This window comes from Solanum dulcamara, chromosome 9 (assembly GCF_947179165.1).
Source record: "Solanum dulcamara chromosome 9, daSolDulc1.2, whole genome shotgun sequence".
In the NCBI taxonomy this organism is placed as follows: Eukaryota; Viridiplantae; Streptophyta; class Magnoliopsida; order Solanales; family Solanaceae; genus Solanum; species Solanum dulcamara.
This window is the reverse complement of record NC_077245.1, coordinates 9,629,534-9,649,873: the sequence shown is the minus strand read 5'-3', so window position 1 is coordinate 9,649,873 and position 20,340 is coordinate 9,629,534. Positions and strand designations below refer to the sequence as shown.

Here is a 20,340-nt window from a genome sequence, read left to right as displayed (position 1 = left end):
ACTACAAGAAGTTCTTCCCTCGTTGACTATTGAAAAAAGTATAGTTCTAAGTGAGTAAAATTTTTTGTTCACTTACTACTACCTTCTCTACTTGGTTAAAATTTCGGCAACAATCTCTGGCGTATCTATATCTGGAGCTCCTGACTTATCTTAGTCAAAAGTTCTTCAGAAGGCCACTCCCAGAATATCTGTTAGAAAAATCTACGCACACAAGTTCATAAATGCTTAGTTTGATACATAATCCTCTCTATTTTCATCTTTAAGATTTTTGACATGCATTGCAGTGTGATTCTTTATAGAAGCATTCACAGTTCAAAATTTTTCACGAGTTAAAATAACATGCAAAGCTGAGGCAATAACATCAGTAGTACTTAACAACATGGAACTTGCTTTTATTACTTAACATCAGTATACTGTAATTTGTATATATATTCTAGTACAAAGCTTTGAAACTTTCAGATTGAAATAAGTAATCTATATAAGCAACTCAACAATACAGAAAGGCTAGTCTTAATAATATTTTGCTGTGAAAGTTCGGATCAACAAACTTGTTACTTCACAACCACTTGGTGCCGAACATAATCTTTTCCATACAAGGGCACCTTACATCTCGAGGAATCTCACCTTCATGGAATCTGATAATTGGGTGGATCCATTGATAACATATGAGAGATGAACTGCATCGTTGGCCTTGATTTTGGATTTTCAAGCAAACACGAGCTTGCTAGCTTGATGATGAAAACCAAAAATTCTTCTACTTCATCTTCAGGATGTGGAAGGCGTTCATCTAGCAAATCGCTAAGCTGCACATCTCTTGTCGATGAATTTGCTAGAAGAGTAAGGTATTCCCCAAGATGCTTTCCTTTGATTACCTCCAATGCTAACACTCCAAAGCTGTAGACGTCACACATTTCCGTCACCTTCATTGTATAGGCAAGCTCTGAAACAATAAAGATTCAAATAAGATAGAAACAATATAGAGTGTGTAGATATAGTTCAAGAACTAAAGAAAGGGTAATAAGTTAGATCTTACCTGGTGCAACATAGCCATATGTGCCTGCAAGTGCAGTACAATTGGATGAGTCTGGCTTGAGAATCTTAGCTATGCCAAAATCTGAAACACGAGCTTCAAACTCGGAATCAAGCAAGACGTTGCTGCTTGATATGTCTCGATGAACAATCGGGGGTGAGCAATCGTGGTGCATGTATGATAAAGCATAAGCAACACCTTTGATGATATTCACCCTTTTAAGCCAATCCAATTTCTTGGACTCTACTTCATTGCTCAAAATACTAGACAAACTCCCCCTCTCCACGAACTCATAAACCAAGAACGAGTGCTGTGCATTCGAACAAAAGCCATAGAGTCTCACAATGTTCCGATGCTTAATCCCTGTCAATGCCCTTACCTCATTCATGAAGCTTTTGCGATGCTTAATCTCAAGTGAAGAATGAAGTCGCTTCACAGCTACACTCCCCAATGATGGAAGATTTACCTTGTAAACGCTTCCGAACCCTCCTTGCCCAATGCAAAATGTTGCATCAAACTCCTTTGTGGCTTTTAAGATATCCCAGTATAATGAACTTCCATGCAACGTGGATATCGAAAGAAGACCATCATCTTTCTCAATGGAATCCCGTCTTTCAACGTCGCTGACTCTTCTTCTTTGGTCACTTAAAAGGAGAGCACCAGCAAAAGCACAGAGAAGCACTAGTGCTCCCAGAATAGGAAGTACTGTGATGAGGATGAGTTTACGCTCCTTTGCCATTGAGTGCTTCTTCACCATAGAAGATGACATTTCGCATGGCAGGAAACCTGTTACATTGCCGCAAAGACCTTTATTACCTTCCAATGAGGCATTCGTGAAAGCTTTGTTATTTGGTATTGGACCTTCCAACTGATTGTATGACAAGACAACATCCTGCAAACCAGTCAAACTTTCAAATTCTTCAGGAATGCGGCCAGATAGGCCATTGTGGGAAAGATTTAAGTTTACCAACACCTTCAAACTGGCCAACTGAGCAGGTATTTCTCCAACCAGAAGATTATGGCTCAAATCAAGTACATTAAGCTGACTTATCCTCCCTATCTCCTTTGGAATTTTCTGGCCAAACTTGTTATAACTCAGGTTCAAGTGAAACAGGTGCTGGTAATCTCCTATAAACATTGGGATCGACCCATTCAATCTATTGTCTGATAGATCAAGGGATTCTAACTTTGTCAGAGACTCAAGTTCCATAGGAATATTGCCATAAATTTGGTTGTTTTGAACAAATAATGTACCTAAAGAGGTCAATTTTCCGAATTCCCTCGGAATTGGTCCAACCAAATGATTCGACGAAAGATCAAGTCGTTCAAGCCTGTTGAGGTCTCCAATCTCTGGTGGTATGCTACCATTAATGTTATTTCTGGCTACCTGCAGATCAGTCAAATTTTTGCATTTCCCCCAGTTGCTGCTGAGTTCACCATGAAAGTCATTTTCGCTCAAATAAATGAGCTGCAGCTCCGGATAGATACCAAAAGCTTCAGATAAATTCCCAGTAAAACTGTTGTTATCAAAGCGAGCCCTTTTGAGACTCGAGCACTTGCTCAAGCTTCTTGGTATTGGCCCTGTGAGCTTGTTACTATTCACCGTGAAGTTCTCAAGTTTCCCACCTTGGCAAAGATGCTCAGGCAAATGGCCTGAAAACTGGTTTTCATCCATTTCCAGCACAACCAAGTTTTCCAAATATGCAAGTTCTTTTGGAATAGAACCAGAAAGTTTGTTGGCACGGAGAAACAAAGTATACAAGTTTCTCAAATTGCCAAAAGAAGCAGGAATTGGACCAGTAAGTTGATTAGTGGACAATTGCAGATCATTCAGTTTTTCCAGATTCCCCAACTCACCAGGAATGGGACCAGAAAGTTGGTTGGAATAAAGGTACAAGAGTTCGAGCTCAGTTAAGTCTCCTATTATTTTGGGAATTGGACCAGAAAGATTGTTGTTGTTTAAGATTAGTTCCTTAAGCGACTTCATCTTCCCTATTTCGGCAGGAATATGACCAGTTAATTGGTTTGAAGCTAGATAAACTTGAACGAGATTGACAAGTTTTCCTATTTCTGGAGGAATATCACCAGTTAATTGGTTTGAATCAAGAAAAACTTGAACGAGATTGACAAGTTTTCCTATTTCTGCTGGAATGGAACCAGAAAGCTGATTATCATACAGTTGCAAATAAGACAAGTTGTTCAAATTCCCGAATGAAATAGGAATAGAACCATTAAGAGAGTTAGTATACAAAGCTAGCTCCTTTAGGGACTTTAGTTGACCTATTTCCCCTGGAATGGAACCATTTAACTGGTTGACAAAGATGTGGAGGATCTCAAGCTTTGTTAATGAGCCGATTTGTGGTGGGATTGTGCCCGAAATCTGGTTGATGGACAAGTCAAGATAGACAAGATTAGTGAGCTTTCCAATTTCAGGTGGGATGGTGCCAGAGAGTTGGTTCATGCTAAGATCAACATAATCAAGAAAAGGGAGTGATGAAAATGGAAAATCATAGAGTGTGCCATTGATACCAGCATTTGTCAAATTCAACATGTTTACCCTACCATTAAAACATTTAACACCATACCAGTCCTTGCATGCATTAGAACTCGCCGCTCCAATTCTTGAAGAATTCTTGTTACCACTCAGTCTCCACGAAGCCAATAAGGTATTTTTCTGGTTTTGGAAAGTTGCTTTCCATTTTAGGAGAGCAGTTGCTTCCTCTGTGGAAGCAAAAGAAACTGTGAAGAGAGTGAAAAACTGAAGGAAATAAAATATTGTGGGAACTATCATCATTGCTAATTAAAAGATTATTTAAGTTGATTGTTTTTGGATTGTGATGAAGTTTGTGCAGGGCTATAGTTGTATATATATTGTAATGAATTATAACTAAGTCTTTGTAAGTCAATGGCATTTAGTTCTCAGTTTGTAAAATACGGGTAAAATTACAAAGACTTGGAATTATTCAGAAGTCTTCTAATATGTACATGACTGGACTCAAGAGTGCTATTGTGGGCCATGTACTGTGGAATTATTGCTCAGATTTTCGAAGAAGAAAAAGTCACACACGGAGGCCCGATTGGCTTATAAATTACTTATAAATTATTTTTAATTTTTTAAAATATTTAGTTGGCCAATTTAAAATTATTTTGTGTTTAAAATAAATTTTGATAAATAATTGAGTTTATTTTAAGCAGCTTATAAGTTGAAAACAACTTATAAATCAAAAAAAATAAGTTGGATTGCACCTACTTATTTTTTTTAACTTACAAACAGTTTTCAACTTATAATTTACTTAAAATTTGTATTTATATATGAAGGAGATTGGATGGGTCACCCATGTGGATCAATCCGAATTCATAAGAAATTAAATATATATTATTATATATTATATATATATATATATATATATATATATATTAATAAAATAAAGATAAAAGACACAATTATTCCCTTTAGAATTATAAAAGGATTCTCATAGGAGAAATCAATAAATCTTTTCAACAAAAATCAGAAAGAAAAAGAACGGTCTTCTTTCTTCCTTCTTCTTTCTTCTTCTCCAATTTTGTTGTAATTATTTAATGATAATAATATAATATGAGTATTTATAATTTTCACTTTATATAAATGTCACTAAAGACTTTAACAACTTTGGACTAACTCAATTGCCGCTAAATATTTTTGCGACAATAATTTATTATGGCTAAAATAAAAATTTATTGTCACTAAATGTCTCTTTTGTTATAGTGATCGTAGTCTCATTCCTTCTTAGTTGTCGTTTGATTGATCCTTAGTTCGCGACATGGTACCAGAGCTTTCAACCATTAATATGACCTAGTCGAGTGGATTAAAGAAAGGGTCTGAGTATACTAACTGAAGCAACAATGGTTGTTGCGTTAGATAATGAATAGTCAGAGAAGTTGAGTCACATCATCAATTGTACCAGAATTTGTAAGATACATTTGTAGTTGTTTTGATTTCTATATAGTTTACATACAAGATCTAAAAACTACTTAGTGTGGAGCAAATCAACGAGGATTTCCATATTTGGGAGAACCAAGTTAGGGCAAATGACAGAACATGCAAGAAGGAAAGTTTGGTCCGAATTTGATTGATATGTGGGAACGGTATAATGCGATAGTCTGGATTATGAATTGTATATAGAAGGAATTGCTTAGTTGTATCATATATGTCACGCCCCAAAATGGATTCCAATGTGGCCATCACTCAGGGCCGTTTGGTTATTGTATAAGGGCAAAGTTAATACGTAAATGATTTGATAATTTATGTATTAATTTTATACCATGTTTGATTTTCATGTTTTCAATTTATACAATGTTTAATTGATGTGTTTTGAAATGTTGTATAAAAGTTATTCTTGTATTGATTTTATACGGTGTTTGATTGTATTTTTGTAATTCTACATAACTAATACTCATATAACTTATGAGAAAATTTATGTATAATTTTATGCAGGGTAAAAGGTGAAATAAGTTATGAGAGTATTAGTTATACATGGATTAAAATAGTAAATTACATGTTTACCTCTATCAATTTACTTTTTAATATTTCAACTAAATATTTTTCATCATTTATCAAGACCTTCGAATTAGTTTATCAACTCAACATTTTAGTTTACGTCTTAATTAGTTTAAGTCCTTTTCTTTTGCTCTTGTCCAATAATTTACTTTTAAGTGTTTTTTTTTTACCTAATGGATTTGTTACTTTTTTTATTAAATAAAAACATTCCATGTGCCAATATATATGTGTGTATGAAGATAACGAATCAATAATTCATGGATTATATCCTCTATATAACTACATCCTACATAAATAATACATGCATAAGTAATACTTTAATAATTAATACCTACATAATTAATACCTGCATAACTTATTCCTACATAACTAATACCTGCATAACTTATTCCTACATAACTAATACCTGCATAACTTATTCCTACATAAGTAATACCCACATAACTTATTCCTACATAACTAATACCTGCATAACTTATTCCTACATAACTAATACTTGCATTACTCTAACCAGTAACCAAACGGATGTCTACCAACTTGCACCGAACAAACCGTAATAATGTAATTGTTGGGTTTAATTGATAGTTTGAATGGAAAATTGAGGGAAAAAGAAATGGAGAGAAAAATGATTTGTTCTCTCTTGCTTTATTAAATAAACTTTGGTCCCACATAGGTGGTGGAAAGGAAAAGTCTTCTTCTTAAAAGAAGTAGCACTCCTTCATGTTGCTAAAGGGTCAAGAAGAGGGTCTCCCCTCGCGCCGTCGTCGCCGTCGTCGTCGTCGCTAGCTCGGCTACGGCTTCGGCTTCGGGTACGGCTACGGCTACGGATTCAATTGATTGATAATCTTTTTGGACCAAATTTTCTTTAAATTTTAATTAATTAATATTATTTATTTAATTAATTAATTAAGTGGAAAAATCTTGACTCGCGACCCGTTTCTTTCCCGGATTAATTTAATTTTCTTAAAAGGTGCAAACAGTGAATGTTCCATACGAAATTTCTGAAATAACATCTTCTTTTTCTTCTTTCTGCACTTCCTAAAATCGTGTGATATACAGCCTTCGAGTGGTTCGCAGTCACCAAAATTTGCAGTACCTCTACTTTGGTGAGTAAATCGTTCTATCCTGGGAGGAAAGATTCCAAAACATCGGGTACTTTGAGGGGAATAATTTTCTTAAGGACACACTGTGTATTCAGTGGGCTCGATTTTGTTTTTGTTCTTACAATAATTTTTCATATACTATTATTTTTTTCCAGATTTATTCTAGATTCTGTCTTTATTACTTTCAGAAGTTTTTGTTAGTGTTTAATATTTTCCAATACAGTTTTCTAACAGTAATCCATACCCATTTAGCATCCACATGATCAAATTTATTTAAGTGATAACATTTAAATGAATAAAGTGAAATAATAATCAATATTATAAATAGTCATAAACATAAATGCCATTAGCAACTTCATTCAAGCACCCATACTAACCCAAAATAGTTCAAGTGTATCCATGGAGCCTCTATGATGCTACGAGTAGAATAATAAAATTGTGAGACTAGCTTGCGCTATAAAAACTAACATATAACCTGTGAACCCATGATCTCCAAAATGGACTCACAATATAAAATTACAAAAATCCTAACTCGTATGTTGATCATCCTGTATTTGATTTTTTTTTAGACCTAACATCATTTTAAAATATATATATATATATATATATAAAAATATGTTCTTTAACTTGGCTTCAGGTGACATTTATGCCATTCGATTTTGGATGTGAACAAGTAGACACTTAAAGTTGTATAAAATTAAACAAGTAGACACATGCGTCCTACGTGACATAATACATGTAGGATATAAATTGTCATGTAAAATGCTACGTAGGATGCATGTGTTTGCTTGTTAAATTTTATATAAGTTAAAGTGTCTGCTTGTACACAACCAAAATTAGAGGGCATAAATATTAGTTGATGCCAAGTTAAATGGCACGGTTATGTATTATGCCTTTAAAAAATGATGCTTGAGTATTTGAATACTCTGATATATGTCATAACCATCACTTATGGTGGGGCAAGAGATATATGAAGAAAAAATTCAAGTGTTGAAAGATAAATTAAATGAATAGTTTACCAAGAATCTACTGTAAGATGCAACAGAGATGAATCAAGTAAAGTGTAGTTTATCAAGCATGTAAAGAAACACCGTCACATAAATCATGTTTAGGATCTTTGTAAAACTTGTCAAGTGTCATATTATCCCACAATTTCAATGTCCATATCTCAAGTTTCATATCAATATGTGATGTATACACTCAGGATGCCATCTGCGAGGCCTAACGTACTCTCCTAACTAGATCGCTAGGCTATGGTACACTGATGTATCCAATCCACGGGCTCGGTCATCCCCTCGATCGGATCACCAGCGATACACCGGGATGTAGAACCCACACGCACGATCACTTTCTTGATCGGATGAGAAATGCTACATTGGAGTGTAAAACCCACGAGTCCGATCTTTACCTTGATAGATGATCATATCAATATCAAAATTTTGTAAACATCTTATTTACTTCCATTTTCTAAAGTCATGAACTTTGGTAAAATTCCTTTCATCAAACAAGTTTACAATCTCACTTATATAATGCAAATAAAGAGAGTGATTTCACCCATTCCATCGAAAGTATGTTTTGAATTTGTAATCAACATATCACGAGAAATCAAGTACATAATATAGTGTGTCGCACAAAAATTTCAAGAATCACGTAAAAAAATATTAAATAATTTTATAACTATACTTAGCCATTTATGCATATATATTATTATCTTAATCTCAATCAAAAAGTAAACCACGCAAACTTGTCCCACACGTGCATGAGATCTCACTAACATTATCATTCGAATGTAGAAATAAATTTCAAAGCATAAAAGTAACTAGAAAGGCTAGACATACTTAAAAATAGTCTTTAAATTACCAAATGTTAGATTCAAGGGCGAAATGACCTCGGAGGCTTTATACTTGGCTTCATTTGTCACATAGACCCTTTTACTCACGTCTTTGGCAAGTGAACCCTCAAACCCACTGAAACACAATATTTTAAACACTTCTTTTGACCTGTCGTCCTATTTGGCAAAAGTAGTTTAGGTGTGTGTAATACACTCACTTTAGGAGCGTGAAGGGCTTTTAAAAATCACTAACGGTCATTTTTGGGAGCTATAACAGCCAGATTTCTTCTCCAAACTACCTAAGACCATGTTGAGCTTGTTCTTCTCAAATTTCTTCAATTTTCTTCTCGTTTATCTCTCTCCAAATTTCTTCTTGTTCTCCACAGTCATTCAGGCCTCGTTAATTTTTTACTTTATTTTTTTACTTGTTAAAATTTATTATTCTTCACAATGACAATTCGTTTATGCTATTGTGGACTTCCTGCTGAACTTAAGATGTCAAAAACACCAACTAATCCTGGAAGAATGTTTTGGGGCTATCAAAAATATGCAAATGATAATGGATGTGAATTTTTTCGATGGGCTGACATAGTTAATCCTACATACCAAGTTCATCCTACATATCAAGAACAATACTACATGAATAGCCCCTCAACAAATGCTAATCATGGAAGACATGGAAGGCAAGGAAGGCAGGGAAGGCAAGGAAGACATGGAAGGCATGGAAGAGAAGGGAGATCGAGCATTAGTATTGATATCAGTGTTATTGTGATTGTTGTCATTTGGTTTTTATGTTTTGTATTTAAGATGGCGTGATGATTTGTTCATGTGAATACTATGATGATGAAATATTCAGTTTAAGGCTTATAATTACCACTCTGATCTTCCCCACAAATTGATAAAACAAAAATAACTTGTTTTTCATAGCAAGTTAACACAACAGATGGAATTAAGCTAAACCAAAAAACATATGTTAACAATTGAAAAGTATTCTAGACCATAAAACTATTGAGAATTAAGCTAGACAAAATATAAGTCTCTACCGTGAAAAACTATGTGTCTTGAGTGCTTTGTGTGGACTGAGTTTCTGGTGTGGCATGAGTTGTTCTGGACTAAGTGCTTATAGTGGCATGAATATTTGTAGAAGAGTTGGCTCTTTTGTAACTATCTTCTTGTAGTTGTGTTTGAGTAACTGCAACTTCATCCTTCCACTATAGTCCATTAGGTTTGTATCCAAGATCAATATTGGTAGGCACTGAACTCTTCAATGTAGGACTATGTAACACTCTATCAACAGTTCTAGACTGATAAAAAACAATAATACTATCAGTTATAGATTGGCGATTCTATAGTATCAAATAAAAGTCCTTAAATAATTATACTTACCCTGTATCACACTATCATTTTCTCCAAATAGCACACCAAAATCAGATGTTCTTGGCCTCTTATATCCAGGATTTGCACCACCTCTTTTAACTGTGTTACTCTTCCTCTTTGAGCCACCAACATCAGTAGTTAACTATTGAGTACTGAATTGACTTGTTGGTTGAGAAACACTTTTAACATTTATAAAAATATTTGCAGCACCTATAGTTGTTGCACTTCCAGCAACTGCTGAAGAAGTGATGGGCATCTCAGTACTAGCAGTTACACCTGTAGAAGCTGCTGAAGTAGTGGTGAGCATTTCAGTAGTTGCAGCAACAATACCTACAGTTGAAGTTCCAATTCTGGATCCATTTTTCTGCATACACAATATTTCAAGCTGAATACATAAGCATTGACAATATAAATTTCATTAATAATGTTGAAAAATTGAAATAAAAACTTACACCAATTGGACATCTTTTCTTGTTATGTCCAAAAATTTTGCACAAAGAACATTTTATTTTTCTACCCTTTTTTGAAGCCTTTTCAATTTTCTTTTTACTAGGCTCATCCTTGTCTTTTCTGCTGTTTCTTTTTGGTCTTCCTAACATAGCAGTGATTTCAGGTGGCTCAATGATTGGCTTTGTGCTCTTTGGCCACATCTTCATGTTTATCATAGGTTGAATGAACTTATTGTAGGCTTTTCGATATGTCTCATTTTTGTACCAGTGCTCAACAAAAGACTCAACATTCAAATCCTTGTAATGTATTGCAGTCATTGAATGTGCACAAGAAGTTTCCTTCAGTTGCCATGACCTATAACTGCACACCTTATTTTTCAGATTAACAACATGTTTATAAGGTGGATCTTGAATCTCATAGCCAGTATCTCCATTAAATTTAACCTCACAAATAACTGCATGTTTAGCATTTTCTTTTAGAACTTTCATAGCCATAAGTGACACATCAGTTACCCATTTTTTAGAAAACTCTCATTTGAGTCATTTTTTTCATGACTTTGACTCTAATTTGTTCTAACATAGTAATGATTGATTTGAATCTAGTTGTCAAGATCCAACTATTGAATGTCTCACACATATTATTCTCAACTATGTCACACTTGCTATGTTTCTTGAATAATGCCCTACACCATGCCTCTTTGTTGTACTTTAACAAAGCTTCCACAGTGTCTTCCCTCAACAGACTAATTTCATCAAGTTTTGCTTGTAAACGAACTTCAAATGGAGCTCGGCAACCTGCCAATTTTTTTTCTCCTTTCTTCACCTCTTCATTACTTCTTCCAGTTTGCCCAAATATGTCTAGCATACCATCTAAGTTCAGCATTTGATAATAAATCATTAAGTGTTATGTGAAGACCTTATAAAAAATAGAAAAAATAGTTGAAAATTAGTGTAACATAGAAATTGCAACGAATAAAAAAAAAGCAGAAATTAGTGTAACATACCTTCTGCATATCAGACATAACGGTAAGTCATTCACCTCCAATTTGTGTCAGCTCCAGATCATGATTGATGCATTTTATAAATCAAGACCATGTATCCTTTGATTCTTTATCAACTACTGCCCATGCTATATTGTACATTTGATTATTTTCATCCTTGGAAATATAAGACAATATTTTGCCTTTACATACACTCTTTAGATATGCACCATCAAAATCAATTATTCTTCTACACCCCTTCTTCCATTTATTTTTTAGTGCTCCAAGACAAATATAAATGTCTATAAATATCGTTTTTTAAGGAATTGTATTCTTGGATGTTCTAACAGTTACAGTAGTTCCACGATTAGTAGACTTCAACTCCTCAACATAATCAATCTATCAAATTCCTCTTTGAAATCACCCATATGATTATTTAGAACTTTTATTTTTGCCCTTCCACAACTTGTTTTGCTAACATATAGTCCATATTCCTTTCTTATCAACTCTTGAATTTGATGGAGTTTGATGGTAGGCTCACTCATGATTCTGTCTTTGTAAGTCTTACTAATCCACTCTGGAGTACATAGCTTATTTCTTGTTCTTTTGCAACATTTATAGACAGAAAAATATGTCTTCACAATAAAATTTTCTAGTGTTGCCCTCAACACTTCCAAGAATATGCCAAAGACAACCCTTTTTACACTTTGCCCTGATTCTTTTCTTTTTATTAGGCTTCAATTTAAGGTTTACACCTTTTTGAATAGAGTAAGTTTGTAGTACTTCCCTAAACTGAATATTGTTCACAAAAATCATATACATCTGAAATAAAAAAAATTGATAGTTGGGTCAAAATAAACCTTGGTACTTGCATTCCTAGCTGGTGGATCTACAACCTCATCAGATTCAATAGGCTCCCCTTCATCTTCACTAATTTTACTATCAGGATCTGAGCTATCAAATGAATTCCCTGGGAACTTCTATAGTCAATGGAATATATAGAATTGTGATCAATCAAATATTGCAAAGTCCCGGTATTTATTACCGATCAGAATTGGACCATAACGGAATTTCGGTCTATACCGGTACCATAATATCAGATTGGGGAGGAAGATCAGAATTTCGAGGGAGCAACCCCATTTTTCACCTTGAATTGGTCAAAATATGCGGAATCCCCACCCAATTTTCCTTCATATCTCCCCCTTTTATTCTTATTAATATCTTCAAAATCACCATTTATACCTACAAGGCTAGAGGGTATTTCTTCTACATTTACTGTAGCAGCTTTTTTTTACTAAGTTTTTCTTGAATGTTTGACTTTTTAACTTCAACAAACTCTTCATCCAAGCTACTTTTATCATCTATGTTCTCATCAACATCAAACAGTGACTCAGAATCAGATTGTTCACCATCTACATGTAAATCAGATTCATCAGAAGTTTGAAGATCGTAGGAAGAAAAATCATTACCTTCACCTTCACTTTAACCTTCACCTTCATTTAAGTCCTCAACAGTCTCCTTATTTTTTTCTTTGTCTACCCTAGACTGATGTTCTTCATTTATATTCCCATTAACATTTTCATCAGATGATTGAGGGAAAGACACATAAGCCTTATCATTTTCATTAGGTTGAGGGGAAGACACATCTGTCCTACCATTTATAACAGTAGGTGGGGGCGTGGCCTTTTTCGGAGTTAACAATTGGGCCACTTGCACCTCATTTACATCCTCAACAATTAAAGGGGTACTAATTTGATGTACCACATAAACATCAACAAAGTCCCTACCCTTCAAGTTCTTAATAAATCTTAAAACATCCTTATCATTATTTAACATATAATAATCATCTCTTTTGTTAACTTTGCACCCAAATCTATTTTTTGAAAAAACATGATATGAAGATCATCCACATCTATTTCTATTTTTCAACATCACAAATTTCATTATCATACTTGAGTTTAGGATCTGATAAAAAATAGCCTACATAATGCATTTAAAGTGTTACAATTGTTGAAGTCATATTGTTACCATGCCTACAAGTGCAAAGTCACAAGAATACTTTCACGTATTTGATTTTGACTAATTCTTTACGGAATACAATAAAAAGCCCTAGTTTTTAAGTAATTATTTACAGAAGGCAACAAAGAGCCCTATGATAATTTTGATATAATCCAATTGGACCACTAACAAAAACAATATCCAATGAAATTTACAAAAAAAAAAAGAATTTATTCACTAGAATGTTAAGATGATTTACGAAAAAAATCCTAGAATTACAACATATTCACAACAAATGCCATTGAAGCATAACACCTCTACAAATTGTTATTACGCTGATATTAGGCATGTAACAAAGCAAATTTCTCCAAAAAATCTCACAATAACCTCTGCTAAGTATCTAAATCCTAAAATACAACAAAAGCCAAAATCATACACCGAGAACAACTTCAAAACAAAAAAAAGAGAATTTAAGTTGACAAACTTACAACTACAGAGTGAAATGCAAACTCAAAAGCTCTGAAAATCAGAAAAAATAGTAGTGCTCAATATGGAAAATCGGAACTATAGAGGAGTAAGAGTGTCTGATTGAAAAGAAAGGAAAGAAAAATGAAAGGGTTTGGAAGAGAAAGGAAATTAAAAAGTTTTAACATGTCATTTCCTATGTGGAATTTTTAAATGACGTGGAAATTTACATATGCTCGTTTGTAAGTCACGCACTGCAGATTGGTTTAAAAGAGTATTTAAAAAGCTATGTTTCAGTGGGTTTGAGGGTTCGTTTGGCAAAAACGTGAGTAGAAGGGTGTATGTGACAAATGGAGTCAAGTATAAGGGCCTCCAAGGTCATTCCGACTAGATTCAAGTGTCAAAAAATGATTCAAACCACCCAAACAACTTCAATCTAGCATAATATATTAAAGAGATAAGTGTCAAAAATATACCTGAACTATTCCCCTTTTTTGAGTTTAATACCTAAACTATTGAGAGTGCGAGTTTCATACCTAAACTATCACTTACTACCTCCGTCGCATATTAGATGAGCATCTTACTAAATATGTTTGTCCTATATTGCTTGATCACTTACTAAATCAAGATGAAATTAATTAATTTTTTTCTTATTTTACCCCTACAATTAATATGACCTTTTCAATGTGAGCAATTCTCAATACTAGCTATTCTATACTCTATGTATATTGCATTGATATAAATAAAAGGGCAAAATGGTAAATTCTTTTAATATATTAATAATTTTTTAATCACTGTGTAAAATTGAAAGTGTCCATCTAATATGGAAATGGAGGTAGTATTAGTTTGAAAAACACATCTCTCTCTTTTATTTCACTCTCATCATGTTGTGTGTATTACACTCTCTCTTTCATTTAGAAAAATTATCACATCACGTTCCACATGGACAAAATATTCCACCTTAAACAAATTAAATAAATAAATTATTATAATTAGTTAAAAATAAAGATTAAAGTATTACTATCTCTCGATCAAAAAAATTATAAAATAAAATATAAAATATTTTTACTACCTCACTCCACCAGTTTCTCTCACCATACCCCCGTCCCACCCCAATTTTTATTTTTATTTTTATTTTTATTTATTAAATTTTTTAAAAAAAATTCTTACTTCATCTCCCCCCTCATTCAAATAATAATTTAGATATTTATATATATATGTTTTAAAAAATTCTACCCTACCTCACCTAACCTTCTGCTTTCAAATTTTTTTCTCGTTTTATGTTAGATATATACATGTAATTTTAGGAAAATATTTTTACTTACCGCAAGACTTTTCTTCAATAAAAATTTTACTTTTTTACCTTTTTCTAAATACTCTATCTAATCTATGCCCACATTTTTTCCTTCGGTTGTATTTGTCTCCTGCGATTTCTTTCTCTCTTTCTCCAGCGCAACTTTAGCGATTTCTCTTTCTCCTTTTCCTCTTTCTTTCTTTTTTTTGCTTGTTTTTCATTGAATACTTCCAGATCTGTTCAAATCTGGCCTAGATCCATTGATTTCCGATGACATCCAGTGGTTTCCGACGAGATTCAAAATTTCCGACGAACTTTCAGAATCTTCGCCACATCTTTCGCCGGCCCAAATTCTATCTTTTCTCTCCTCAACTAATTATTTGTGCTCCCATTTATATTCTAGTATCACTTTCTGATAGTTGGATTATTATTCTTCTTTCTTAATTCTTACCATTAGTGTTTTAGTTATTGTTCTTTATTTTTTTTTCTTTTTCACTTGGTGTTTAGTGTTCTTGATTTGCCTATTAACTAGTGGGTATTGTCTCCTTATTATATATTATATACAGTCAATTTTTATCTTGTTGCTTGTTTTTCTGGATTTATTTGTTATCAATTTTTCACTTTATAGTTTATCATTTTAGTGGCTTTGGTTACTGATGGTGGACTAGAGTCATATCTTCAATTGGGGTTGAAGCCGAGGGAAAATAGTGGTAAGAGGGAGACGGGTCTTCGTAAGTTGAGAATAAGATCGTGGAACATAGGGCCGCTTACAGGGAAGTTCATAGAGCTAGTTAAGAGTATTAATAGGAGAAAGATTAATATAGCATGTGTTGAGGAGACTAGATGGGTAGGTTCCAAAGCTCGGGATGTGCACGATTTTAAATTATGGTACTCAGGAGGCTCAAGAGATAGGGATGGAGTAGGTATTCTTGTCGGCGCGGATCTTAGAGAGTATGTAGTGGAGGTATCAGTGATAGGATGATATTTATTAAGCTAGTTATAGACAGGCTTATTGTGAACGTTGTTAGTGCGTATGCATCCCATGTGGGCCTGGATGAAGAAGTCAAAAGGCTTTTTTGGGAGGGTTTGGATAAGGTAGTGAGAGGTATATCGAGTATCGAAAAGATCTTCATTGGTGGAGATTTTAATGATCATATCGGTACAACTTCTGATGTTTTTGATAATGTCCATGGTGGCTTTGGTTTTTATGGAAAAGAATGGCGGCGGGGTATCCCTTATGGAGTTTGCTAAAGCTTTTGAGTTGGTTATTTCTAACTCGTGTTTTATAAAGAAGGATAATCAATTGGTTACCTTTAGGAGCACGGTAGCTAGGACTCAGATTGACTACCTACTTCTCTGAAAGGTTGATAGAGGCCTTTGTAAGAATTGCAAGGTTATTCCGAGTAATATTACTACCCAACATAAGTTTTTGGTGATGGACTTAGAGATTAAGAGGAATAGGAGAAAAAAGACCATTTATGACCGCCCGAGGATTAAGTGGGGGGCCTAACTCCCACCCTTTCTCGGGAGATGGGGGAGAAGTTGACTGGTTTAGGGGTCTGGAATAGTAGTGGGGATGTGAACAACACGTGGGACATGACAGCTACTTGAATTAGAAAATTAGCTACCGAGATTCTAGGGGTATCGAGAGGAATCTTTGATGGTCGTTAAATAGATTGGTGGTGGAATGGAGTAGTACAAGGCAAAGTGAAAGCCAAGAAGGTTGCCTATACGGAGTGGTTGGAGTGCGTGGATGAGGAGGAGAAGAGTAGGCTTAAATATATTTATAAAAAGGAGAATACGAAAGCTAAGTAGGCGGTGACCAATGCTAAGACGATAGCATTTGAACGCCTATATATCGAGTTAGGGGGGGAAGATGGGGATAAGAGATTGTATAGACTTACCAAAGCAAGAGAGAGAAAAGCCCGCGACCTGGATCTAGTAAAGTACATTAAGAACGAGGAAGGTGAAGTGTTAGTAGATGAGACCTCTATCAAGCAAAGGTGGCAAGCTTACTTCCACAGACTCTTATATGAAAAAAGAGATAGAGAGATTGTTTTGGGTGATTTGGCGTACTATCATAGTCTTCAAGACTTTGGATACTGCAGGTATTTTAGGATTGAGGAGGTTAAACGTGCTATTAGCAAGATGAAGAGGGGGAGAGCAACCGGCCTGATGAGATTTCAGTAGACTTTTGGAAAAGCACTGACAAGGCAGGTTTTGAGTGTTTGACTAAGTTGTTTAATGTTATTTTGAAGACTGCTAAGATTCCCAATGAATGGAGGTGGAGTACTACGGTTCCATTATACAAGAACAATGATGATATTCAAAACTGTAATAATTATAGAGGTATCAAATTACTAAGCCACACTATGAAGATTTGGGAGAGAATGATGGAGATGAGGGTGAGGAGAGGAGTGTCAATCTCAGAAAATCAGTTAGAATTCATGCCGAGGCGGTCGACTATTAAAGCAATCCATCTTATGCGGGAGATTGATGGAGAAATTTAGAGAAATAAGAAAGGATCTCCATATGATGTTCATTGACCTTGAAAAGGCTTATGACAAAGTTTGGAGGGATGTTCTCTGGAGGTGTGTGGATGCTAAAGGTGTTCCGATGATGTATATTAAGGAGATAAATGACATGTATGCTAGAACCAGGATTCTGGTTAGGACGGTGGGAGGTGACTCAGAGCATTTTCCTGTTGAGATGGGATTACATCAGGGATCTGTGCTGAGTCATTTTCTTTTTGCCTTGGTGATGAATGAGTTGACACGGTCTATTTAGAAGGAGGTTCCATAGTGTATGCTATTTGTGGATGACATAATTTTATTGATGAGACTGGACAGAGTTAACGATAGGTTGGAGATTTGGAGACAAACGCTGAAGTCCAAAGGGTTCAGATTGAGCAGGATAAAAACAGAATATTTGGAGTACAAATTTAGTGTTGCGATGGAGGAAGAACATATGAAAGTGAGGCTTTCCACTCAACCTATCCCCAAGACAGAAAGCTTTAAATATCTTGGATCCATCATCCAGAGTAGTGGGGACATCGATGATTATGTTACGCACCACATTGGACAGCTTGAATGAAATAGAGGCTTGCTTCTGTAGTTCTATGTGATAAGAAAGTATCACCTAAACTTAAAGGTAAGTTCTACATAACGGTGGTTAGACCAACATTTTTATATGGAGTGGAGTGCTAGCCAGTAAAGAAATCTCATGTTCAGAAGATACATGTGGCGAAGATGAGGATACTGAGATGGATGTTTGGACACACTAAGAGTGATAAGATCAGGAATGCGAATCTCATTCCTGGAGAAGGTGGGAGTGACATCTGTGGCAAACAAGATGAGAGAAGCGAGACTGAGATGGTTTGGGCATATGTAGAGGATGGGTGTTGATACTCCAGTTAGAAGGTGCAAGCAGTTGGAGTTAAGGGTTATGCGGAGGGGCAGGGGTAGACCAAAAAAGTACTGGAGAGAGGTGATTAGATAAGATATGGCGCTACTCCATATCACCGAGGAAATGACCTTAGATAAAAAGGAGTGGAGGTCACGGATTAGAGTAGAAGGCTAGTAGGGATAGAATGGTGTCTGACAGTGTGCCGGTTTAGGGTGGTTAAAGGTCTAGGCGTGCCTTTATAGCTGCGTTGTTATTACCTTTGATTATCACATTATTACATTACTTTGCTATCGTTATTTTTCTTGTTATTGTTCCTGTCATGTAAATTTGCATCGCTTTTCATTTTTGTACCGTTATGCTATATATATTATTTTCTATTTTAATTGGGACTGTGACTTTTGAGCCGATGGTTTTTCAAAAACAACATCTCTATCTCCTGTGAGGTATTTGTAAGGTCTGTGTACATCCTACCCTCCCCAGACCCCACTTGTGGGATTTCACCGGTATGTTGTTGTTGTTGTTCGGTACACAAGTAGGAAGAAATATTTTTTTAAAAATATATGTACATATTTAACACAAAATAAGAAAAAAATATAAATAAATAAATATAAATTAAGAGCGGAGGATTAGATAGTGTGGGTATAATTATTTTTTTTAAAAAAGTAAAAATAATAACATTTTCTAGGAAGAAGTGAGGAAGGGGGTGAAGTATGATTTTTTTTTAAAAATATTTTATAAAATAAATTAAAAAAATTAAAAAAAATAAAAGGACGGGGTGGGGTGGGGGTGGAGGGGTGGGGAAGGTGGTGGAGTGCGTGAGCAAAATATTTTAATTTTTTAAAAAAGAATTTCTTTTTAAAAAAAGTAAATTCGTTTCTAAAAAAAATATTTCTTTTTTAGGAATAGAAATACTTTAGTCTTAATTGTTAAGTAATATTAATAGTTCATTTAATTTTTATCAATGTGAAATATTTTATCCATGTGGAATGCCATGTGACAAGATTTTTTCAAAAAATAGAGAGAGGAGAGAGTGTATGTGGCAAGATTTTTTTAAAAAATAGAGAGAGTGTATTACACACACCACTGATATATGTTTCTCAAACTAATAAATGATAGTTTAGATATAAAACTCACACTTTCAATAATTTATATATGAACTAAAAAAATGATATCTCTATATTAAATTCATTCACATTAATCGATATTTCTTAAGATTCGATCAGCTCAGACATTGTTAATTAAGGCTTAGACTTGGCTAAAAAAATCCAAAACATCTATTATTGACTTTTGAGCCATAACATAATGTCATACAACTCAATGCTTCATTATAATTTAGCTATTACTAACATGAGTTGTGGTGTAGTGGTGAGATTGCTTCACCCTTAATCAGAGGTCTCAGATTCGAGTCTTAGGTATGGAAAAAATCTTTTTGAGAGTGTCATTTCCGAATGAGTCCTACAGTGCACGATTCAAATTTAATCAGGGCTCCACAGATTCCGGACATCGAATGAAAAATTAAAAAATAAATTAAAAATTAAGCTATTGATGCCATTAGAATTACAAAACCAATAATCAAGTAACACAATTCCACTATTCATCTCTTTCTCTTTCTAATAACCCTAATTCATTAAATGGTGATTTCAAGAGTTAAGAATCAATTCGGTAAAAATTATCTACCATTATGTGTTAGTAACATGTAAATGTAGCAGACTAAAGAGTGTTTTGGTACACTTAGTTAAAGGACTAAAACTACCCATCTTTATATTTAGAAGACTAATTTAGAACAATACAAAAACATAAGGGACTATTCTTACTATTTTTACCAAATAGGAGGCACAAACTGAACCTTGGCAAATATATCGAGGGTAATT

General features: G+C 34.4%; 2 protein-coding genes across 2 annotated transcripts; one reads left to right on the top strand and one right to left on the bottom strand.

Annotated features, from left to right (window-relative positions):
- Positions 1-368: 368 nt before the first annotated feature.
- On the bottom strand, positions 369-3,873 carry LOC129902466 (MDIS1-interacting receptor like kinase 2-like). Its single transcript, XM_055977708.1, has 2 exons — positions 1,034-3,873; positions 369-940 (listed from the first exon to the last, which is right to left on the bottom strand). The coding sequence occupies exons 1-2, from the start codon at positions 3,822-3,824 to the stop codon at positions 627-629; spliced, it is 3,105 nt and encodes a 1,034-aa protein (XP_055833683.1). The 5' UTR covers positions 3,825-3,873; the 3' UTR covers positions 369-626.
- A 10,726-nt stretch (positions 3,874-14,599) lies between these two features.
- Positions 14,600-16,315, top strand: LOC129903513 (uncharacterized). The gene is made up of 3 exons (XM_055979076.1): positions 14,600-14,605; positions 15,693-16,015; positions 16,093-16,315. Exons 1-3 carry the CDS (start codon positions 14,600-14,602, stop codon positions 16,313-16,315), a joined length of 552 nt encoding a protein of 183 aa, XP_055835051.1.
- Positions 16,316-20,340: the final 4,025 nt, after the last annotated feature.